General features: G+C 35.6%; 3 protein-coding genes and 2 pseudogenes across 3 annotated transcripts; 3 read left to right on the plus strand and 2 right to left on the minus strand.

Annotated features, from left to right (window-relative positions):
* Positions 1 to 3,291: 3,291 nt before the first annotated feature.
* LOC149379187 (uncharacterized) lies at positions 3,292 to 5,214 on the plus strand (the record flags this gene model as incomplete). Its single annotated transcript, XM_089603968.1, has 2 exons — positions 3,292 to 3,388; positions 4,337 to 5,214. Coding segments are annotated over exons 1-2 (975 nt in total), but the record flags the coding sequence as incomplete, so codon positions are not given.
* Positions 4,906 to 6,694, plus strand: LOC149379188 (uncharacterized; annotated as a pseudogene).
* A 1,715-nt stretch (positions 6,695 to 8,409) lies between these two features.
* Positions 8,410 to 11,935, minus strand: TPI (triosephosphate isomerase). The gene is made up of 9 exons (XM_089602735.1): positions 11,787 to 11,935; positions 11,439 to 11,514; positions 10,969 to 11,092; positions 10,772 to 10,856; positions 10,536 to 10,668; positions 10,146 to 10,240; positions 9,795 to 9,873; positions 8,858 to 8,940; positions 8,410 to 8,721 (listed from the first exon to the last, which is right to left on the minus strand). Exons 1-9 carry the CDS (start codon positions 11,823 to 11,825, stop codon positions 8,677 to 8,679), a joined length of 759 nt encoding a protein of 252 aa, XP_089458861.1. The 5' UTR covers positions 11,826 to 11,935; the 3' UTR covers positions 8,410 to 8,676.
* A 7,508-nt stretch (positions 11,936 to 19,443) lies between these two features.
* LOC149379190 (uncharacterized) lies at positions 19,444 to 21,636 on the minus strand. The gene is made up of 3 exons (XM_089603969.1): positions 21,224 to 21,636; positions 19,870 to 19,953; positions 19,444 to 19,723 (listed from the first exon to the last, which is right to left on the minus strand). Exons 1-3 carry the CDS (start codon positions 21,634 to 21,636, stop codon positions 19,444 to 19,446), a joined length of 777 nt encoding a protein of 258 aa, XP_089460095.1.
* Positions 21,637 to 23,283: 1,647 nt separating this feature from the next.
* Positions 23,284 to 24,101, plus strand: LOC149379191 (serpin-ZXA-like; annotated as a pseudogene).
* Positions 24,102 to 25,175: the final 1,074 nt, after the last annotated feature.

Below are 25,175 nucleotides of genomic sequence, written 5' to 3' on the forward strand. Positions count from 1 at the left end.
ACGTGGTGTACAAGATTATTGCAAAGACTATGTGCAATAGATTGAAAGAAATTTTTTATGATTTCATATTCGAGGAACAAAGTGTGTTCCTCCCTCGAAGACTCATTACCGACAATGCTTTGATCGACTTAGAATGTATCCACGCACTCAAATGCAGCAAAAAAAGGTCTACGGGAATCTAGCTTTGAAATTGGATATGACTAAAGTCTACGATAGAGTGGAATGGTCGTTCCTCTACAAAGAATTTTATAGATATACAGATGCATTTCTTTGGTATCTTCCTCGGTTATTATAAATGGTTTGTCCACAGTCATTTCTCTTCGGTTTGTGGCCTCACAAGGCGACCCTCTTTTCCCGTTTCTTTTTTTGATTTGTGATAACTGTTTCTCTGATCTAGTCCATCAAGAATGTCGCCAGGGCTCTTTGAATGGACTAAAGTGTGGCAGATCCGGTGCCACGGTGTCTCATCAGCTATTCGCAGATGATAGCCTTTTCTAATTTGGGACGATATAAAAATTGCAACTGTCTCAAATCCATTCTCAAGATATACGGCAATGCCTCGGGTTAGTTAATTAACTTTGAGAAATATGATGTCTGTTTTATCCCTAACATGGACGCCCAAGATTGCGATACGATGGCCATTGCCCTCGGAGTCCAAAAATACATGGGACTCCTGCGCTATACGCCGGTCACAACAAAAACGGGTTGTTTAACTCGATTCTAGACCAGATATTGGGTAGATTATTCAATTGTAAGTCTAAGTTCTTTTCCATGAGTGGGAGAGAGGTCTTAATTAAAGCTGTTATCCAGTCCACCCTCATTTACACCATGAATCTTTTTAGATTTCCAAGTTCAGTGGTTGATGAAAGAGAAATTTAATTTTATGGACCTAAAAATTAACAAAATATCGAGATTAAACCTCATATTTTAAAAATATCTAAAAATGGACTTTTGTCCCAATTTTGGACATAAATACCCTTTTGAACAAATAAACTCATTTCACTTTCGCTCTCTATCTTCTCAATCCCTCATTCGGTCTTTCATGCTCGATTCCGACGAGATATACCTAAATTCGACGAGATATAGGGAATCCGACGAGCTATGATGACCTAGAATGATAAAATTTCACGTGAATTTGACTCTTTCCGCTTAAAATGCCCAAAAAAATAAGAATTTTATCGTATAACATCGTACATTATCATACACTATCGTATATTATCGTACATTATAACGCAATTTAATTTGTATGAATTTTATCGTACATTAAAATTATAATGTATCATATCTCATCGTATTATATCGTATGACATCGTATATTATCGTACGTTATAAGTATAATGTACACATAATACTTATAACGTACGATAATATACGATGCAGTACGAATGTACATTATAATTATAATTTTAATTATACGATGTCGTACGATATAGTACGATGATATACGATGTCGTAGGAAATAGTACGATGAGATACGATAAATTATAATTTTAATGTACGATAAAATTCATACAAATGATAATGTACATTATAATTATAACGTACAATAATATACGATAGTGTACGATACCTACGATAATGTACGATGCTATACGATAAAATTAATATGTTTGAGCATTTTAAGCGGAAAAAATCAAATATACGTGAAACTTTGTCATTCTAGGTTATCTTAGCTCGTCGGATTCCCTCGTATCTCGTCGAATTTAGTTATATCTTGTTGGAATTGAGCGTGAAAGACCAAATGAGGGATTCGGAAAATAGAGAGTGGAAGTGAAATGAGTTTATTTGTTCAAAAGGGCATTTGTGTCCGAAATTGAGACAAAAGTCCATTTATGGATATATTTAAAATATGAGGTCTAATCTCGATATTTTGTTCACTTTTAGGTCCACAAAATGAAATTTCTCTTGATGAAATATATAAAATGTGTGCTCGGTTATGGTGGGGCGGTAATGACACTTCAAAAATGTATTGGTATACATGGGAACATCTTTGTTCGCACAACGTAAATGGAGGTATAGGCTTTTGTAATCTTTTTATTTTTAACCAATCTTTTCTTGACAAACAGGCGTTGCGTCTTTACAATTGGCCTAACTTGCTCGCTGCCATAGTGCTCTGGAAGGTTTCAATCACCAAAATTCATATTTCATCATTGCCTTGGGAAAGAGAACTTCCTCGTTCATGAGGAAGAGTAATCTTTGGGGTAATAATTTACTTTCCAAGGGTGCTATCTGGAGGGTAGGTAACGGAAAATTGATCTTTTGTCTATCAGGACAAAGGGATCCGTAAAGAATGGGAGCGCGCGAGCAGTGTATAACAACAAATGAATTCAATGAGTCAAACTATACAGTAGTTGGTCCCGTAAATTTGAGAAATCGGCTTATTTCAAATACTCTATCTCGCGAGTTCCATATGAAATATAGAAAAAAATAGAAGACCGTGAAGCAAGATGCTGGTATCTATTTTTTTTAGGGTGGGGTCTTGATAATGATCTAGATTAATATCTTAAGATCCGTAAGTCTAAGGTCTAAGGAAAGGAGTCCCCATGAAATCCCTTTCGGCTCGAAACCTTAGAGATTACCTTATGGTGTATAAGATTCATCTTAAGAATGGTAATTAAGATGGTGACCTGATCCGAAATGTCTTCACAAATCTAGAAGCATATGCCATTTTATCGATTCCTTGGCCCCTTCGCAACGCTAATGATACACTGATTTGAAATTTTGAAAAGTCGAGTAGATTCACGGTTTGTAGCGAATACTGGTTTGCCGTTCGGGCGTCGGGCCTCGGTCAAGTTTCTCCCAGCAATGGTCTAGAGGTTTGGTGGAAAAAAATTGGGCTCTTAATATCCCTCTGTGTAAATCTTTCTTCTAGTAAGCTTCCAATGGATGGATCCCGACTATGGCCAACCTTCGCAGTCACGATATGGGAGTCTCGACTACCTACCATCTTTGTAAAAGCTCCATTCAAACCACCCGCCATACCCTTAGGGGATGCAGAGCTCTCCGCGATATCCGCAAGTTGTGTACTTTTACCCTTGAAAAAAAAAACACGGCAAGTGACCTAACTTTTATCTCTTCTGTTTGGAGTTGATTTCTAATATGCACTCTTCTTCTATAGATCAGGTTATTGTCATCCTTTGGCGCATTTGGAAATGCATAAACAAACTGATTCACGAGATTGTGTTGTTGTCTCCAGAACTTATTGTTAGCGGCTTATCATGATTCAAACTATAAGCCACATGATACTCAGCCGAAAATTCATTCCCTCCCTACATCCAAAAGTCCTCAGAGATGGAAACCGCTGGAGAATGGATGGGTTTCGTTGACGCTTACATCAACCAAGTCGCCATAAAAGTTGGCCTCGGCTTATTCATTTGTGATGAGACCAGTAACTCTCTAGCCTCAGCTTACTGGCATATAGATGCCACTTTTGTCATCGAAGTGGTTGAGGCTACATAGATTTTATTTGTCGTTTGATGATGTTTACTTTTGGGTTTTCAACGTGTCATCCTCGAATCCAACAGCAAAGGCATCGTCGATAATTTACTTCGTCAATGCTTCAATGATACTTCCATTGGTGTTATTTTAAGTGATATTTTAAATTGACATGATATGTTTATTTCTATCAAGTTTGTGTTATGTCCCCGCACTTTAAACAAGGTAGCGCACAATATTGCTAAACTTGGTAATATCTCTTGTAAGCAAAGGAGGAGGGAGGTGGGGGCCAGAGTGGGCACGTGCCCCGCCTGACGTTTAAAATATATATATATATATATATATATATATATATATATATATATATATATATATATATGGTATAGCAGATTTAGATATCACACGTATCACTGTCAGTGTACTATCCCCAATCACAATCAACATAATAGTAATAGCAGTAATTTTATTTCTTTAAATAAATAATCAAAGGACCACTGCAGCCCATTTTCACAGCCCATTTTAAGTCCAAATGAATAAAATAAATTATATATACAATACAATAAGAGAAAACAACCGTACAACTTGTTCTCCACTCCAACTCCAAATATCTTTTGTTTCTTCTTCTTCAAAAATCCATGCGCAGCAGGCAAAAAAATCCACTTAGCCATTTAAAAAAATTCACCACTAGGTCTTGTTCACTCCAACTCCATGACTTCTCATTCTCAAGGTATCACTTAGCAATTAAAAATTTATTTTCTTATTTGTTCACTTCAATTCCCAAATCATGCAGATGATTTTTTTTATATGATTGAAGTGTTCTATTGATGATGATTTTTATTAGCTAATGTTTATAAAATTGCTAAAGTTTGACTATGGTTATTGTTTAATATTTTTGGCATAGGTATTGGTAAATATTTTAAGAGAAAATTAGAATCTCAATGTCAAGACAAATGGCATATTGAAAAAAATGCAAAGGTGGACAATGATGAATTTAGTGTTGAAGCTCTTCCCACCGATCCCGGTCTTCGACTTCCTATCATCACATATCATCCCAATTTGCGCGATCGAGTTCGACGATATTATATGCTTAAAGGTCCATGTCAACCCAAAGATCATTCTTTTCCGTTTACAAAATTTGGAACAAAATCAAGACGTTTTAACCGCGATTGGTTTCTAGAGTACGAAAGTTGGTTAGAGTATAGTATTGAAAAAGATGCAGCGTATTGTATATGTTGCTATCTTTTTAGATCAAATTGTGGAGAACAATCCGGTGGTGATTCTTTTGTTGGGCTTGGATATTCAAATTGGAAGAAAAAGGAAAATTTTCAAAAGCATGTAGGAGGGATAGGCAGTGCTCATAACAATGCTTGGAAGAACTACGAGGCTTTGAAGAATCAAGATCAACATATTCAGACAATTCTCTCCAACCATACAGAGGTATCTCGTAGTGAGTATCGAACTCGCCTAAATGCATCTGTTGATTGTGTCCGCTTTCTTCTACGACAAGGTCTCGCATTTCGTGGTCATGATGAATCTGAACATTCAGCCAATCAAGGTAACTTTCTGGAGTTGTTGAAATTTTTGTGTGCTCATAATGATGCGATAGAGAATGTCTCGCTAGACAAGGCTCCAGAAAATAATAAACTAACGTCACCGGATATTCAGAAAGATATTGTATCTGCTGCTGCTGCTATTACTCTTGATGTTATCATTAAAGATATTGGTGATGCACTCTTTGCCGTGTTAGTAGATGAATCTCGTGACGTTTCTATGAAGGAACAAATGGCTATAGTTTTGCGATATTTGAACAAGAATGGAGATATAATCGAACGATTTATTGATGTTGAACATGTTGCTAGTACCACTGCTCTCTCGTTAAAGGCAGCGATTGATAAATTGTTCTCTAAATATGGTTTGAGTATGCCAAGATTGCGTGGGCAAGGATATGACGGGGCTAGCAATATGCAAGGTGAATTCAATGGCCTAAAAGCACTAATCTTGAAGCAAAATCCATCCGCTTTTTATATTCATTGCTTTGCTCATCAACTTCAGTTAGCTCTTGTCGGCGTGGCAAAGAAACAAATACATATAGCATCCTTCTTTGGTACAATTTCTATTTTACTGAACGTCGTCGGATCTTCCTCAAAGCGTTGTGACATGCTTCATGAAAAACAAGTTGTGGTGAACGATGAGGCATTAAAGAGTGGTGAAATGCTAAGTGGAAAAGGCTTAAATCAATCTACCACTCTTAAAAGGCCGGGTGAGACACGTTGGAGTTCACATTATGACACTTTGATAAGTGTGATTCACATGTTTCCCTCTATCATTGATGTTCTTGAAAAGATTGTAGATGACAAATTAAGCATGGAACAAAGATGTGAAGCAAATAGCCTCTTGGATACGATCCAATCATTCGAGTTTGTTTTTAGTTTGCATTTGATGAGAAAGATGTTGGGGGAGCACGAACGAGTTGTCGAAGGCATTACAACGAAAAGATCAAGATATTGTAAATGCGATGAATCTTGTGAAGATAGCCAAGACACAACTTCAAAAGATGAGAAATGAAGAATGGGAGTCGTTACTTGATAATATCTATTCTTTTTGCAAAAAGTACAATATAGATATACCGAGGATGAATGATAGATTTGTTATGCGAGGTCGATCGCGACGCAACGTGGAAGAGGCTACAAACTTGCATCACTTCAAAGTTGATATATTTTATGCCGTCATCGATATGCAACTTCGAGAGCTAAATGACCGTTTTACCGAGGTGAACACGGAATTGCTTCTTTGTATAGCTTGTTTATGCCCTCGTGATTTATTCTCTTCTTTTGATAAAGGAAGATTAATATGTCTTGCTAAGCACTATCCGGAAGACTTTTCTCCAATCGAGCTTTTGAAACTTGACGATCAACTTGAGAATTATATATGTGATGTTCGTTCTAGCATTGATTTTTCACAACTAGGAGGTATTGGTGATCTCGCTAAAAACATGGTGAAGACAAAAAGAAATCAAGTGTACCCTTTGGTCTATAAGCTCTTGAACTTAGCTCTTATTCTTCCCGTTGCTACCGCTACAGTTGAGAGAGCATTTTCTGCTATGGCTATTGTGAAGAGTCAATTACGCAATCGGATGAATGATAAGTGGATGAATGAGAGTTTGATCGTATACATAGAGAAAGATATTTTTGATAAAGTTGAAAATGAAAGTATTATGCAATATTTTCAATGTATGAGTAATCGTAGAGGACAATTGTAATGAATTAAATTATGATTTTTGTTGTTAGTTTCTTTGTGCCCCTTCTCAAGTGAATTTCTAGCTCCGCCTCTGCTTGTAAGATTACTGTTTGGTGGCCTGGCATGCCTGCATGTATCCGGTCCATCATTGAGGCGGAAGCCATTATTTAATGAGATGAAGAGGATTAAAATACCACATAATCAGGGCCACAATTTTTAAAGATTATATCGTTAAAGTATCATGGGGTTCCATCTTAAAATCAATTGGTACTAAGTGGAAAGGTTCAACTGATATATAAACACATGTACATTCACACACACAACCATATATAGTGTGATATGCAGTGTGGTTGGAGTCAAAATAACATCTTATATGCTGTTATAGCGGTGCATTGGAGAAGTCCTAAGTAGTTATTTGTTTTAGTGCATGCACGTAACCCGAATCGGTTCTCTAGGACACCCGATTCGGCTCTCTATGGATCAACAAGGGTTTGTTAGAAGCCCACAGTTCACGTCCAAGTCTCGGGCCGCATCCTTTCTCTAAGCGGAACATGAAGAGAAGGAGGCTGTCGCCCATTTCCTTCACTTCAAAACATTTCTATACATTGCACAGATTCGGCATAAGAGACTTGAAAGCTCATTTATTGAAGTTCTTTGTAGCGAACTGTAGAATATTGGTCGTCTAGCTGAACTCCTCCTCCCCCAACGCACATGGACATGAATAACGTTAAAACGTTTCAACCTGTAATACCATTGCTTTTGTGTTTATGAATCCATTGCTAAATCTTATCATCATTATTATTGGAGGGTGGAGAGATTGTTGCGTTATGTGATTATTGAATTGGTTGGTGGTATCTGGCGTTGTAACTGAAAGTAACGGTACACGAACACAACGAATAATAACTACACACACCTGTCTTCAAATAACAGATGTCAACTTCAAAAGTCAACTACTTGGACATCAAAGGCTTTGACAAATCACTCAAATCCTAATTTGATTGTTCCTGACTGGATATTTTTTTCTTCCAAATCTAGAAGGCCGACTAGAGCCGTTTACCATACCTAATCCACAGCCTCATGTTTTCTTCTTTGAGACCACAGCCTCATGTTACATGTATAATGTCTTAAATAATCTAATTAAAACACACACACCCAAAAAAAAAAAAAAAACAACGCGTGATTCACATAAAATTCGTAAAAGTTTCAATGAACGAGCTACTTGCTCATTCCACACGTATTGCAAACAGCATTTTTTCACTAAAGAATATATTAAATCAGATTATATCGGTTTTGCGTTTTTACTTGTGAGTTTAATTTTTTACTGAATTATTGTTTGAGCCAAATTGCTGCCATGACTCGTTAGTCCGTAGGATAAAAATATATACAAAACAAGGCTTTACTTATGCCGTAAATGTCCTGTAAAATAGTCGACTGTGAACACTAAACCTTATGAAACTTTCCAAGACTACCTATACTTTTACCCTTTTTCTATATAAAAATCAGTCCTGGTTTCATTAAGAAAATAACCGATTTATTTTTTTGACATTGTTAAATAGTCTACGTATCTTAATTAAGCAACTCACATTTAGACATAATTTTTATATAAATAATCATTTTCATATAACAAACATTGACTATTTACCTATGATTTAGGTTTGAAAATGGCCATTTACCTAAAATCGACTATTTAGCAATATCAAATGTTTAAATTGATTTTTTTTTCTAAGCTATCAAATCTGTGCAAAGACTGCTTTAATTTCTTAAACAAAGTAATCTCGTCCAGTCTCTGCTGGAACTATCAACAGCCTAAACGGATGTTTGCTGGTCGAAAATATTTATTCATCCACGGATACATCCACAGTGCTCTTCCAAATACAAATAGCAAAACAAAAAACGCACAACTTATTCTCGAAAATTTATCTACGCGATTGTACGGAGAAGATTATCTACCTCCAAAACAAAAGGGTTTTAAAAAGAAAAATCAACTGCCCTTGCTCCGACACTTTAAGCGCTGTGCTCGGCTGACTTGATAATGTCGATGAACTCGGGCTGTGGACGTATAAAATAGCGTGAGTAAAATGCAGCACAAAGATGCTTATTAAGATTAAAGGACTAAACATGTTTAATCAAGGAAAGGAATTTAAAAAAAAAATCGCCTCTTAAAAAATAAACTTGAATGTTGTACCTTAAGAGAAGCTCCTCCAACCAAAAATCCGTCGACATCAGGCTGTCCGGCCAGCACCTTGCAGTTCGATCCGCTAACAGAACCTGATTATGGAATATGTTCAAATGTCAAAACTACAAGAAAACAAACTCAATTCGATTGTTCTATTTGATATTATTAAGTTCCAATCATTGTTTTAAAAGGGGTTTTCAAGGTGCGCCTTTTGAGGCGGGGCGGTCGGAAAAAGCCTAAGGCTTAAGCCTGGAAAAAAAAAAAGTCGACTTGCGCCTTCTGGTTCTCTGAAATTTTCGCCCAGATTCGCATGAATTAGGGCAGTTTTTTTTTTTTAAAAAGGCCCAATTTAAAAGTTTGGGCTTTTTCTGGGCCTTTTTTGGGTTTTTTTTTAAGTAAAAGATTAATAAAACGTAAATTAGGGTTTTTTTAACACATAACCTGAATCTAAGTCTAAAACTAGTATTTAATGGTTTTCATTATCTGATATATATAACTCTAAACCTGATCTAAAATGTAGATTAGCGTTTTTTTGGGTTTTCATTGTTTAACTAGTATATGAAAGTTAAAACTAAGCATTATCAGTCTAAATTTATTTTGGAATGATTCCAGATTTATACAGAAAATTAATTTATGCCCATCTTCTGAGGCTTACGCCTCAATACGCCTGGCTTACGCCTCGCCTCAAAAACATAAATCGCCTCGATTACCGTTTACGCCTATTAAAACCTTGGTTCCAATTTAGAGCAACCCCCCTCGATTTTTTTTTTTTTTTTTTTGCAAGGAATAGCATTCTCGATTCCATGAAGCCCGCATTTATGCACATATATGCCCAATAAACAGTTTCAACAAATCCAAACTCAGGTTATGACGATTGATTTTCAGATAAATCCAGGCACTGAGATTACAAGGAAAAAAGGGAAGAAAGATGGGTATAAGATCATACCTCCATAAATAATCCTGATTGTAGCGGCAACCTCGGGGCTGGTGTTAGCCTCAAACCATTTCCTCAGCTCATTATGTACCTATCACAGTAAAATATTCGATAAAACATCGAATGATGAAAAAAAAAACCCCCATGGAATTTAACAGATTAATATATCATCTTAGCATTGAGCCATTTCATAAAATAAATAATTTATCAAATGAATGACATGTTCAGCTTCGCAGAAACACAATTCAGAAAAAATAACTATATCACCAAATTTACTAAATAATACCAAATGGTCATCTTTAAAGATACATACCTACATACGGCATACAAACCTATACGTAATATAAATAACTATTGACTTACTTCTTGAGCCTGAGCTGGAGAAGCGACCTTTCCAGTTCCAATAGCCCACACAGGCTCATAAGCTACGACGACATTAGTCCAATCTGACACTTTTTCTGTGCAACAAGTTATTTAAGAAATAGTTAGCAACGTCTTTAGGGCACAGAGTTTCAACAGCCAAAATGCACAAGTAATTGAAAATACTCCTTATCCAAAAGAAATAAATAAAATAACAAACCACACATATAGAAAATAAAGTAAACCCAGTGAGCAGTAAGATAATAAGATTATAATAAAAATGAATACTCCAAAAAGCGCTTAACAAAAGACACACCCAGCACAGGGAAACAAAGGACGATGTTTAAGAAACTTGCACCAATATATTATGTGCGCTAGAAGTAAAGATTTTACCCGCGATGGCCTTGGTTTGCGCAGCCACAACATCCATGGTTGATCCCGACTCACGTTCCTCGAGGGTCTCACCAACACAAGCAATCACCTTCAGACCCTTCGAGAGTGCATAGGCAACCTTGTCACCGATGAACTGCGATAACAAAACAAAAATAAAATCGGTCCATTATACAGTTCAATATTGCTTATATCGCAATTATTACAGTGAAAAAAAAGGAGTGTGTTCAACAACATACCTCATTGGTCTCGCCTAGTATTTGTCTTCTCTCGGAGTGACCAATAATGACCCAAGGGATGTCCAAATTGACAAGCATCTCTGCGCTGCAAGTTTCAAAAGATATTAATTAGTACACACATACTAAAGAAACATTTAAGACAAATGAACAAAAAAAATTACAACTAAAGTTGCATAACATAGTTTATAAAAATATACCTAATTTCACCGGTGAAAGCACCGCCTTTCTTAACCCAGCAGTTCTGAGCCGCAACATGAAAGTCTGGCCTCAACGTACTCTTCACCAACGGAAGGAACACGTATGGAGGGCTAACCACAACATCTATAACACAGATAACGAATAATAAACAGCCGATTTACATCACCACCGTTCAAATTCTATATAAGAGTGATCAATTTAGTACAGAAACTCATTCAATACCAGTAAAATGTGTTGTTCAATTTTTTTGCTGCTTGTCGTACAGTAAAAACCTAATGAAAGTTTAAACTTTTTATTTGACATGTTTAATAACATGTCAAAGTAGAATAGATCCAACTGTCATTTATTTTTGTTCATTTCAAATCACAAATCAGTGGAGTTATTAATATTAGCGCTTAAACCTCAACAAAAGCTAGTAATCAGTAAGAAGACCAATCAAAACGACAATAAGTAATCCAGATTTACATACCAACGACATCCTTGGAAGGCACATCACCGTCGTTCAGAACGTTGACAATCTTCTTGATCTCCTCAGAGGTTCCGTTCTACACAATCAAAGAAGACCACCTATATAAATATTATAATTTGATAATAAAAACCAGTCTTTGATACTTCAAACAATACAAAACAATTAATTCACAAATAAATTACACGATCGCACAAAATCTAGATCGAGGACTAGATCGACAATCGTGAATTGAGATCTATCACTAGTTCTTCGTTTTTCAAAAGCACTGAGCTAAGAACCAAAAAATAGGTTTAAAACGATCCAATTCATTCGATTTTTACACGGAAACCTATGGATTGAAAGACTTACGCATTTCCAGTTACCGCCGACGAAGAACTTCCTTCCCATTTTCTCTCGGAATTATCGAAATCGAACAAAGTAGGGGATCGAGAGAGAAAGAGCTTCAGATAGTGTGGTTTTGTGTTTGGTACTTTGTGTGCGAGATTATATATTATAGCATTTACGGGTGAAAGAAAAACATATTTATTTATTTTTTGTGGATTTCCCAGTTTGTCGTACGATTTTTATAAGTGAATTACGGTTATACCCTACAATTTGGAATATTCTTTTGGTATTAACCTAAGGAAATGTATCGGACATATCGAGGGGTATTACTGGTATATTGTCATCCCTTTTAAAGTAAAGTTCGAAACTCACTGTTTTGTATGTGGGCTTTAATCGGCCCTTGAGGCCCATTGTTTTGTAGCTCTCATTCAGATAGTCGGTGGGTCGTTACTGAAGATAAGTCTTGTTTTTGGGAAATGGCCGGTTCTAGTAGTCATTTCAATAGTTTGGACCAAAATATAGAGTTTCTTGTTTTAAACACTTTTAGTAATTGCTTAAGTGAGCAAGTACATATTTGCCCTTGAATTTATTTTTTGTTTTAAAAATACCTCATTAAACAATAGCGTCAGTTAATATTTCAAAACTCAAATGAAACTCATTTTCATCTTCTTGGTTCACGCTCTCTCATCTCTCCTCCGACTCTTTCTCTCTCTAAAACCCTCACCCACTTCGCCGAAATCTCGGAAATACTCATCCACTTCGTCGAAATCTCTGGGTTCGTTGCTAATCTCTCCTAAATATCTCAGGTTCGTTGTTAATCTTCATTATTCTTTCAAATCTCTACGAATCACCTTTTTTCAAACGCTAAATTGCAGAAAATGACGGCCAAAAAATGCGCGCCGGTTCGGAAGAATTCGAGGACGACGAAGAAAGGTCCGACGCCGCTGAAGAAAAGTCTCTCCAGCGAAAAAGTCTCCCGCCAAGAAGCCAACAACGTCTCGTCGAGTGAATAAACCAAAACTAGTCACTGAATTGCCGGCGTCAAATTAAGATGAGACATCGCCATTTGAGCTCCGAAAACGAAAAGCAACTGTAAATGAGGTACATTTCTTCACTTTGAGCATTTTGGGTAACTTTTTGATGCATGCAAAGCTGAATTTGGGTTATTATTTATGTGATTGTAGAATTCTTTGATTTGCATTTTCTGTGTGTTGAAGATTTCATAGGTTATAATTTATGTAATTGTAGACATTTATAGCTATAGTCACTAGAATTGTAGATGTTTATGTCTAGTGACTATAGCTATAAATGTCTACAATTACATGTTTGTGTAGATATAGTTCTGGTGATATGAGGACTGTTTGTGTAGAGTTTCATGCTTTTTTCTTGACATATGCAGGGATTTGTAAGATTTGTCCCCGAAGAAGAGATTGTGGACCACAACTTCATCTTCTTCGGCGCATTGGACAAGTTTGAGGAGACCATGTGGCGGTGAAACTTGCGACCGGCTACGAATCTGACGACGAGTTTCCGACATCTTTGGGCTGGGATTTTTATGTTTACATGAACTCAAATCTCAAACTATGAAGTTACTTTTAAAACTATGTTTTATATTTTTGTATGGTTTTGTATGACAATTTGAAGTTTGAATGCCTAAACATTGCTATATATTTTCGTATGCTTTTGTTTCGTTTTATTATGACTGTATGGCTTCGGTATGCTTTTGTTTTGTTATGGCTGTGTCTACAGATGTGTACAGTGATGTCTACAATTGTGATGATTGTAGACATATATATCTACAATTTGAACTGATTGTAGACATTAAATGTCTACAATCACCACAATTGTAGACATAAATGTCTACAATCAGTTTAATTGTAGACAATGATGTCTAATGCATTCAAGACGTAAAAAAGACATACAACTATAATAATTCAATTCTATCATTAACCATGTCTCACTGAAATATAACATTGTAAATTCATCACCACCATAACACTGCAAAAGTATCAGTTCAAACAAAAAATTGTCATTGCATTGCATTGAAATCATCTTCATTACATCATTACAAAACCCTTAAAACAGATACCTTAAAATCTTATTCGAGCAGCTATTATCTGACTAACCAAACATATTCAGAGCATGTAAAAAACTACAACAATGACAATGACAACGAACAGAGCCATCTTCAGCTTGAAAATTTGACTTCGAAGTCCCGCATTCTCGGATTCTAACATGTTTTTCCTCCTCAGCAAACCGGGAATGATTTGCTTCGATCTATAGCACATTTCTGGGTCTATCCATTTGAAATACCCGCACCCACCATCTTCCTGAGAAAACAAACACAAAGAGGTGACTTTTCGACGAAAACAAAGACGCGATTCACAATCGTGATTCGAGAGCTTACCTTTTTTGTGATGCAACCGTGGAACCTCCTTCCAGGATTCAAAATTGTCCACGAAGCGCACTCGCGAACAAGAATGCCACAGTAGCAAAGCTCTCCCATGACTGCAAGATCGCGACTTGAAGTTAAGCAGACGAGAGAAATAAGAAGCAATTTGGGGTCCTTTTCTTATTTAGGGATTTCAAATTGTTTTTCTCATTGAGTCCAGAGAAAGAGTTTGATGATTTATGCCGCCAATTCCCCTTGATATGTATAATTGTAATAAAAACTGTAATAAACGGTAGACTTATAAGTCTACAGTTAAAAACAATTGTAGTAACTGTAGACCTATAATATCTACAATTGTTACAACTGACATTCCTGCATAGCAAAAACGCATATCTGATTGTTATTATCGTGTATGAAAAAAATTAAATGTCTACAATGAGACTATTTGTATACATGTATATCTACAATTACACCAATTGTAGATATATATGTCTACAATTCTTGTAATTGTAGACATATAGGTCTACAATTTCAGTTGTAATAGACGTATTAGTCTACAACAGCTGAAGGTGTACACCGATATGTCCACATTTACAAGAATTGTAGACATGTATATCTACAATTCCAATAACGACGTATAACGGGGACAGTCTACAATTCAAGAACGCGAAAAAAAAAACTCAAATGTCCAAAAACACGAAGAACAACACACAAACAAACCCAGCAACAAACAACACAGAGACGGCGGGTAATGGCACCAACAAACCCAGAACGACAAAGACCTAAAACCCAGACAACAAGCACACGAAAACAAAGATGACCGACGAAAAAAAAGCTTTCTTTTAAGATGCACGAGGATGACGTTGAACAAACATGTTCTCCGAAACCCAGAAACTCAGAAACCCAACGAGGATGAACGAAAACCCAGAAACAAAAAGAGATGAGAGAAGACGACGACGGCGATGAACGAAAGAAGCTTACTTTTAGACGATGACGAGGTGGCCGAGAGCTGAGCTTCACTTCAAAGACACACACAGCTCATGGAGGAAGTTCAAACGTCCTTCACACGCAGAGAAAAAATAGATGAGAGAGAGAGAGAGCTGTGATGACACAATAAACAAGACGTACTTGAATTCTTATTGAGCAAGTTTTGGTTTAGGGTTTGAATGAACAAAATTAAATTTTAAAGGGTAAACCGGGTATCAAATTATTATCTCTCCTCAAAACACTACTAAAAGTGTCCAAAATTAGGCTACTCTATATTTTGGTCCAAACTACTGAAATGAGTAGTAGAATCGGCCATTCCCCCTTGTTTTTTCTTTTCAGTTTTAATAAATTTGTACAAAAAAAAAAATTCAACAAAAATAATTTTTGTTGATGTTAGACTTCGTCCTCAAGCTAACAAGGAAATTGGGCTCAAGCCCACGTATTAGTGCTAACAGGTTCAGGAACTATGCCAGTCTGATAAAAGATTCAAATATCCGCTCAAGATAACCGCTCCCCGAAGATCCGCAGATATGAAGCCAATCAGCCCGATCGATCCGTAACCATCCCTCATACGAATAAGTCTCCAATGACAGGTGTCCCAAGACGTAGTTGTGAGTTCCAAAATGACAAACGACGTGTCACCAGTAATCCGGAGCTCGCAACCTCGCATCTCGTACTATAAATATAAGATAATCAAGTCTATGTCAGACACGTCACTCTCGTTTTTACTCTACGACCTTGTGATTCTTGCCTTCAAGTTAACATCTCTGTATTACTTTAAATGATTATAATAAAAACAGTCCCGAGCTTACTTTACATTCTATTTTCTTCTCTTTGTTCATTGTTAAATTCGTCTAGCTTTTCTGTTTGGTCTTACTAAAGAGAATTGAGGTCCATTTACATATCTAAATCGATCAATTTCCTTTCGTAATTTGTCGTGATTTTTTTGGTGTGATTTCTCATGTCAACAATATTTACAGACTTTTTAAAAAATTTATTAAATGTTTTTAGCCTTCTTGCTTCTATTTATTATTTACAATTTAATTTATGAGGTAATAATTGCAAAGTGATCGTTTACCGCTTTAAAATATATTATTTATGTATAAATTCAAAATTACCACTATTTTAGATAGAGGTGTAATCGGATTAGATTAGTTGGTTTTTTCACGTGCTATCAATCTGAATCGCTACAACTAATTTTAGTTTTAAAACTCAAATCAACCCGATTGAATGATATAATTAAACTAAACCAACAAAAAATAATTGGGTTAATTTGAGTTGGTTTTTTCTGATTATAATTTTCGACAAATAACTTTATAACTCGACTGAAAATCATGTATGTATATTATATCTAATACGTTATGTCAAATAAAATCAAAATTTTACTTATCTTTAGAAAATTTACATATTTTAATAAAAATTACGCATATTTTTAATTGCCAAATCTTTATGTACTCGCAAATAAGAAAGTATAACACTTAATATTTTTTATTTAATTATAATATTATTAAAAAATGATATATATTTTCTAACAGTAGTGTATGTAAAATATTTTCAATCTTAAAAAATTAAAAGATTAACATCATCAAGTTGGTTTGGTTCAACCTAATCCTACAACTATAAAAAGCAAATCAAGCCGAAACAATTACGATTTTAATTGGTTACAACTCAAACTTCATCGTGTTTTAATAAAGCGGTTTAAAAAAGAATGCGGTTTAATTTGGATGATCGGATTATTCGATTTAATTGGTTTTCAAACTTTTAAAAAATATTCTTATTATTTTCCAAAAAAAAAAAAAATTGATATACTTCGATCATTGCACTATGCATATTCGTTGCATAAACTTGCACCACGACGGGTCTCTATAAGTTCATAGTTCATATACACATATGTTTGATAATTTAGCTAACCATAAAATATATATAAACTAATTCTAAATTTATTTTAAATACTTGCATATGATATTAGTATAGTCACGCATGATGAAGTAAGGAATATCATGCGCAACTTTTGTTGGAGGAGTGCATTGATCACGACAATATTAAGTTGACTATTTTCTTTTAAGTACAATGTGTATGCGTTAGGTGCTTTTGTTTCATATTTATATAATTTTGTTCTCAATTTGATTAACTATCTAATAAAATGGTCAATACTTGTTCTCATTTTATAATACCAATTGTATCAAAGAAATAATAACATATATATATATATATATATATATATATATATATATATATATATATAAATGTCTTTAATTAACTATTTTTTTTTTTTTTTTTTTTTATATTAGACCGCTCTTGTTCTTGAAGAAAACACATGGATGCCCTGTTTTTTTTAGCGGTCCGAATTTATGCATATTTTCATGTGAATGTACATTTATAGTGGGTATGTATATTAGAGGCTTTTGTTCTTAAGTCTAAATGATTATGTTCCGTCTTACGATTTCTCCAAATGACGTGTTGATTAATCGTGCCGTATTATTTGCATGTGGAGCCACACACTTTTCATTAGAAAAATATGTGGATTAATCGTGGAGCAATGCTATTCAACACTACTCACGATGTTGAACGATCCACTCACAACGCGACACGTGGATGTTCAGTGTCATGTGTCGCGTTGTGAGTGGATCGTTCAACATCGTGAGTTGTGTTGAAAAGCATTTCCGTTAATCGTGCCAGGTTTATATATATCCTCAACATATACTTATGAATAAGTAAAAACTCCACTCCCCCATATGCATCCAGAGGCCGCCACGTGGCGTCGCCAGGCGACGACACGTGACGGCTTTTTTTTTCCTTCTTTTTTCTTGGCCTTCCGGTTTTGGTTTTTTTTTATTATTATTATTTTTTTTTTTTTGCCTTCCGGCCTTTGCATTTTTTTTTTTTTGCCTTCCGACGTTTAAATTTTTTTTCCTCGGCCTTTCGGCCTATATTATTTTTCCGGCCTTTATTTTTTTCCATCTCTCGTCAATATATTTTGTATTTTTTATTTATTTTTATTTATTTTATTTTATTTTTCTCCCTCTTTCATCAATATATTTTGTATAATTTTTTTATGTATATTATGATCATAATTCATAATACTATATTATACTATATCAATAACATATATTACTTTGAGTATATGTTATTATATATATATTATTGGAAAAATTATGTGCTATTAATATTACACGTAGATTTTGTATGATTTTTTTTATGTATTATCATAGATATTGTTGGAATAAGTAGATTGAAAGACCATAGATACTGGTAAAAAAAAGTATCTTACATGATACAGTTGGTCCACGAGATATGCTAAATATAGAAGCTATGATATTGGCTCAACAATTTAGAAAGCTGGATGCCTTAACCATGACATACAACCCGAATTGGTGAGAGAGGAGCAAGCAACGATTATGCAATGTAGAATCATAAAAACATTTTTCTTAACTTTTGTAATTTTGTTACGCATTCCATATATTTAAATAGTTTTATATTTTCTTTATTAAATTCTCTTTATTTTTCTCTTTCATATTTATTTCTCTTCACCTTATATGTGTAGCCATATTTCATTGAAAGCGAACACAAGTTTTATATACCAATAAAAGTCTAACTAATGTACAGAGTAAATTTTTTACATTTTATTATTTACTCATGATTTTTAATGGGTTTTTCTTAATTGCTGGTTTTTTTAGTGTCCATTGTTTTAGAAGCTTGATAACACAAGTTAACCTCTACAAATTTTACTTACTATTATCATTTATAATATCGTAAAATCATTCGCACATAGCGCGTTACTAAAACTCTAGTATATATATAAGATTCAAAAACCTTGTTTTAACTTTTCAAGCCTCTTGGACATTTTCGCTTTGAATCTAGTGGAGATTTTATAGCCACGCGACTAAATTAATGTATCAAAAAGATATAAGATCGCCCTCGTGATTTTTTAGAATTTTTAAAATAATTTTTTTATAAACCTATAAATTAAATATAAAAAGAAATTAAATTTATTGACCCTTAATATAGGAAGTGTTTGTTAAAATTTGTGAATCAACAAATAAAAACCATATTTAATTTATGACAGAATTAAATTTTATAAAACTTAATAGATAACTAGAAGTTAGTGATTTAAAAAGATAATTATCAAATTTTTTATTTCCGTATCTATATTAGCTTATTTTAAGGAGAAATTTACATTGATCATCATCATCTAGAAAAAAGTTGTTAACAATCGATTTTCATTAATAACAAATCAAAAGACCCATGTTTCTGAGGACAAACATGAAAGGGCGGTCAACAACAAAGTCAATGGCTTCCTGGTCATCCCGCGGGCATAACATACCGCATCACCCGAGCCATGGCAGCTGTGGCTTCGGTGCCTTCCCCGTGGACTTGGATCACCGACTTGTGGTATATCTCTGAAACCATGAGGTATTTATTCTTGTGCCTTCGAACCATAGCTTTGGGACTACAAATACTCCGGATATGGCCTTGAACTTCGGGACTCTGAATACCACGTGAGGCCTTTTTTGGCTCGAAAGGTTGCAGTTCAAGAACCCGGGCTCGGAGCCCATTCTGAGGGCCAAAGAGGAAAGGCCATCTGTCACGTCCGAGAGAAATATGTACATCATGAAATGAAGCTTCACGTCTTCACCCTGTTTCAAAAACTTAGCATTTATTTTTTTTACCCCATTGAAAATAGGGGTTAAAAGTAAGTTAAAACAAATAGGAGCATCTCTTCTCTACCTGAATATAGTGGAGCCCAAGAACTTTGAATCTTTGGTGCCACTCGATAGGGCTGAAACCGGTGCGGTTCGGTTCGGTTTTGGCCTGTTTTACGAATCGGACCGAATATTCAGTTTTCAAATTTTTAGACCAATAACCGGACCGAATTGGTCCAAAATCGAAATTCAGTTATCTGAATTTTTGGTTAATTGAATTATGCAAACCGATATCCAGTTTGAAAACCGATTTTGAAAAGCGGTTACCCAGTTTTGAAACTGGTAAACCAAATAATCGGTTAACCGGTTTTCATAACCGATTATCCGGTTCAAACCAATTTATTTTCCTACAATTCTATACCAAATTAAAATTAAAAAAAAATTGGTTATCCGATTGAAACCGGTTATCCAGTTTCATAACTGGTTATCCGGTTCAAATCGGTTATTCGGTTTCAAAATTGGTTATCCGTTTTATAAAATAAAAAATAAAAAAATTGGTTAAATAAATGATAACTAAATTTTCGGATATTCAAAATCGATAACCGATCCAGTTTCATAAATCGGATCGATTAACCGAACCAAATTTTTGGTTTGATGACGTGACACCGAATTTCAATTTCTGATCGATTCGATTATCGGTTTAACCAATTTTTGATTAATTTTTGTAGACCCCTACCACTCGACGAGTTGGTTCCGCATGCTCATCATAAAGGCCGCTCTGACCGAGCTCCCGTCGAGAAGGTTGAAATTGCCATATTTTGTAGTCATGCTCGTTGCTATGTTGATCGATACGCGAGGAAGAAGGTTGTGGAGGAGGCGGTCGATTTCTTTCTCGATCCATGAATTCACTTCTTCTAAGGCATCATAACTTTGGGCCACCGCAATGAAACCACTAATACGCTCCTAGTAAGGTGGCCCAAGATGCTTGATCAGCCTGGCCCAAAAAAGCTCTCAAATACATGAAAGTTTTGACCCAAGCAACATTTGGCCCAATTGTCTATAAGGCCCAAGGTGGAATTTCGCCCAAACACATCCTAGAAAGCTCTACAAGTCTCTCAAACTCAAAAATTCTCTAGAAGGTGTCTAGATTCAATGTACCTTCTAAGGAACATGCTAGAAGTGGCATTTTTGTACTTTTTCTCTCAAGATTCTAGAGAATTCTTTACTTGTCACATTCCCTATAAATAGGGGAGTCATTTTATTTTGTATGCTATCATGAGTATCAATACAAAGTTCTTACTTTTTATCACTTCTATTCTTGTTTCCCTAGCTAACTTTCCCATTCTTTGTAAAGTTTTTAAGCTGAATTAGCCTACTGAGTGGGCTAAGGCCGCACGGTTTAGTCACAAAAACTAAGCCCGTGAAAATTAGTATACGACCTGATTTGAATTATTATAAAAGAAATAGATTGTCTCTCCTCGATTCCATTGTTATTGAAATCAACCGTAAAAACGTCGACTTTGTAAGAATCTCTCAAAAGCCGCCTAAAAGTGCTCTTGAAGGAAGTAGACTCATCGATCCAAGCCTCGTTGACCAATGATATCAAAGGCGCGTCGACGGGGCTTCTGTCGGAGAAGAGTTTCAACGTCAACGTCATTGACCTGATATCCACAACTGATTTGCTGCAGAAGAAGGAGATGTGCTTTGCCAACGAGTTGCTATTCGACCCAAAGGCGATGAAGCTTAGGATTACGCTGATCGACATCGGGGGCATAACTATGTTCCCATCCCAGCCTTCGATACGGAGGAAGTGCTTCCATAGCCATGAACGAACGTCAGTTTTGCTCACCATGGCTTCACTTCTCTAAACAATAATAAACAAATTTTGGTTGACTCGCGGTGTTTTGGAAAGACAATACTAAACCTATAGTTCTAGGTACTCATTAACTTCAAATAAAAATATAAACTTAATAGGTTTTTAGAGACAATCAAGAAAAACAAGATTTGGATAATCAACCAAAATTCAGCGAGTTCATGAACAATTCGAGAAGTTCTTGAAAAATTCGTCTCTTTCACTCTAGGGATTTGGATGGATAAACACTGATTTGATGATGATCCATGCTTTTGATGATTGATTTTTGAAGCTTAATCCTTGTTTGGTGTTTTCTTAATCCTTGTTTGCTGTGATTTGAGGGATTTTGATACTTTAAGTGGTGTTGCCTTAATTTATGCTACTAATGTTTGATTTGAAATAAAGGTTCTTGTTTGGTCATATATATGTAGTGATTACCATGGTGAAAAAGAAGAGAAAATGTGGTAGCCGAGGATGGGCCCCACAGGGAGGCCGTAGATGTGGGGCGATACCTCAGCAGCAACACGTCAGACTGCCACCTTAGTAGCAGCACTATCGATCGCCACCTCAACAACAACACATTGGATTGCTACCTCAACAACATCAGTACAACGGGATGCCAGCTCAGCAACGTCAGCACGTCGGACTGCCATGTCAGCAATAGTTATATGACAGACCAGTGCCTCAACATCATTAGTACGTCAGACTGCCACCTCAGCAGCAACAATATGACAGATCGACACCTTAGCAGCAATAACACGAATGACCACCACCTCAGCATAAGCAACGACGCTGTGGAAGAGGAGGACAAGTTCCTAAGCTTCAAAGGTAATGACTTTTCTTTATCTCCTTCGAATTTGTGATGTTAAGGTTTAAGGTAGAAGGTTGATTTGTAATCCAAAAATATATATTTTTTAAACTTTTAATCTTGTTTTGCTTGATTGTCTCTAAAGGAGAGTATTATATTTATGTTTTTCTTTTGAAGTTTATGAGTATCTAGAGCTATAGGTTTAGTATTGTGTTTTTGAAAACTGTAAATCAACCAATTTGTTTTTATTGTTCATGAGAAGCGAAGCCATCGTGAGCCAAACCGACGTTGGTTCACGGCTATGGAAGCAAGTCCTCTGTATTGAAGGCAAGGACAACAACATAATTATGTCCTCGACGTCAATCAGTGTAATCCTCAGCTTCACCGCCTCCTGGTCGAAGAGTAATCCGTTGGTAAAGCTCATCTCCTTCTTCTATAGCAAATCCGCGAAGGATACCAGGTTATTGGCGTTGAAACTCTTCTCCGACAAAAGCCCCGTCCACGAGCCTTTGATATCATTGGTCAATATGGCATAGATCGATGAGTCTACTCCCTTCAAGAACTCTTTCAGCGGCTTCTAAGAGATTCTTACAAAGTCGCCATTTTTATAGTTGATTTCAAGCAGAAGGTAATCGAGGAAAGACAATCTCTTTCTTTTAGAATAATTCAAATTAGGTCATATTTGATTATTCTTAGCGGTTTCAATGCGGTGGACTAGGGTTCTGATGCCTTAGAAGAAATGAATTCATGGGCCGAGAAAGAAATTGGCGGCCTCATCTATCGCAAATCATCAACATAGCAATGAGGCTCATCTTCACCGACACAAGGGGTAGTGACGTTTCATGTTCGATGCTTCGAAGACAAAAGACGATGATTTCCACCTTCTTGACCGTAGCTCGGACAGAGTGGCCTTTATGACGAGCATGCGTCGAGTGCCACAAAAGATTCAAGGTTATAGGGCTCCGCTAAAGCCAGGTAGGGAAGAGATGCTCACGTTCGTTTTAACTTATTTGTAACCCCCATTTTCAATGTGGTAGAAAATAAGTACTAAGTTTTTCAAACAAGGTGAAGACGAGAAGCGTTGTTTTACGATGTGCATACTTCTCCCAGACGCGATAGATGGGCTTTTTTCTTTGGCCCTCAAAGTGGGCAACAAGCCCAGGTTCCTAGACCACCACCTTCCGAGCCAAGAAAGGCCTCTCGGCGAATTCAGAGTCCCGAAGTTCAAGGTCACGTCCGAGTTCAAGCTTTTTTCGATTCTTCGAGACATGGGACTTCTGCATCTTTTTAACGCGGATAGTGGTATCAAAGATATGGTTCCAAGGCATAAGAATAAATACCTCATGGTATCAGAGATGTACCACAAGTCGGTGATATAAGTCCACGAGGAAGGCACCAAAGCTATAGTTGCCATGGCTCAGGTGACCGAGAAACCATTGACTTTGTTGATGATCACCCTTTCATGTGCGTCCTCAGAGAGGACATGACCGGAACCGTCATCTTCAACGGTCAAATTGTCAATCCCACTTCAACCAATTATTAAAAAAATAAACCGTGTAACACATAACGATTACAATGAAATATAAACAGGGGTCTTTTGATTTGTTATTAATGGAAACAAATTGTTAACAACTTTTTTTTTCTAGATGATGATGACCAATGTAAATTTCTCCTTAAAATAAGCTAATATGGTTACGGAAAAAAAAAATGATAATTATCTTAATTATCTATTTCAATTTTATAAAATTTATTTTGGTCGTAAATCAAATATGCTTTTTATTTGCGATTCACATTTTTTAACAAACACATCCTATTTTAATGGGTCAACAAATTTAATTTCTTTTTATATTTAATTTATTGTTTTTATAAAAAAATGTTTTTATTTTAAATATTCTCGAAAATCACAAGGGCAATCTTGCATTTTTTTCATACATTATATTAGTCGTGTGGCTATAAATCTTCACTAGATTCGAAGCGACATAAAATAAATGGTGAAGACGCTACAAAAGTGAAAATCAGAAATCTACATAATTTTCTAATAAAAAAGTGTATGGCTCCACATACTAATAATACAACACGATTAATCAATGCATTGTTTGGAAAAATCATAAGACGAAACATACGCCTCTAGACCAAAGAACACAAACCCCAATACATGTACCAACCTTTTTCATATATTTTAGGATAAATTACATATTTCCCCCTCTCAACTTTAACACCAATAAGATTCACCCCTCAATGTCTGAAAAGTTACAAAACCGACCCTATAATCTTACATTGCAACAAATATAGTCATTCTGTCAAGTTTTGTTGACGGACATCTAATTATGAATCGCATTTTAGTCAGATTTTCACTTAATTTTTATGTTAATACCTAAATACCCTCATTAAAAGTCAAATAAAAATAATTAATTTTATTTACTTCCTCTCTGTCCTGCTCTTCTTCTTCTCACCCTAAACACCATTACGATTCTCCGAATAGGGCAAGCCAGCAAGAAAATTATGATTCGTATGAATTCATTGTTTTTTTGTTGATTCGTTTGCGAAAGATTCGTGCTAATTGATAAAAAAAAATTATAAGAGTAATGGAATTATGGGGATTAGGTTTTGTTGCGCCGGACCCGATTCGAGTTTGAGCGGAGATTGATTGTGAAATAGATCGATGGAGAAACTCACGTCGGTTGCGATCTCGTTGCCTTCGAGAGACAAATAAGTAATTTTCGAGCATCCA

The sequence above is a fragment of the Urtica dioica genome, chromosome 12 (assembly GCF_054948205.1).
Source record: "Urtica dioica subsp. dioica isolate 48M chromosome 12, U.dioica_male_clone48M_v1_H2, whole genome shotgun sequence".
Classification (NCBI taxonomy): domain Eukaryota; kingdom Viridiplantae; phylum Streptophyta; class Magnoliopsida; order Rosales; family Urticaceae; genus Urtica; species Urtica dioica.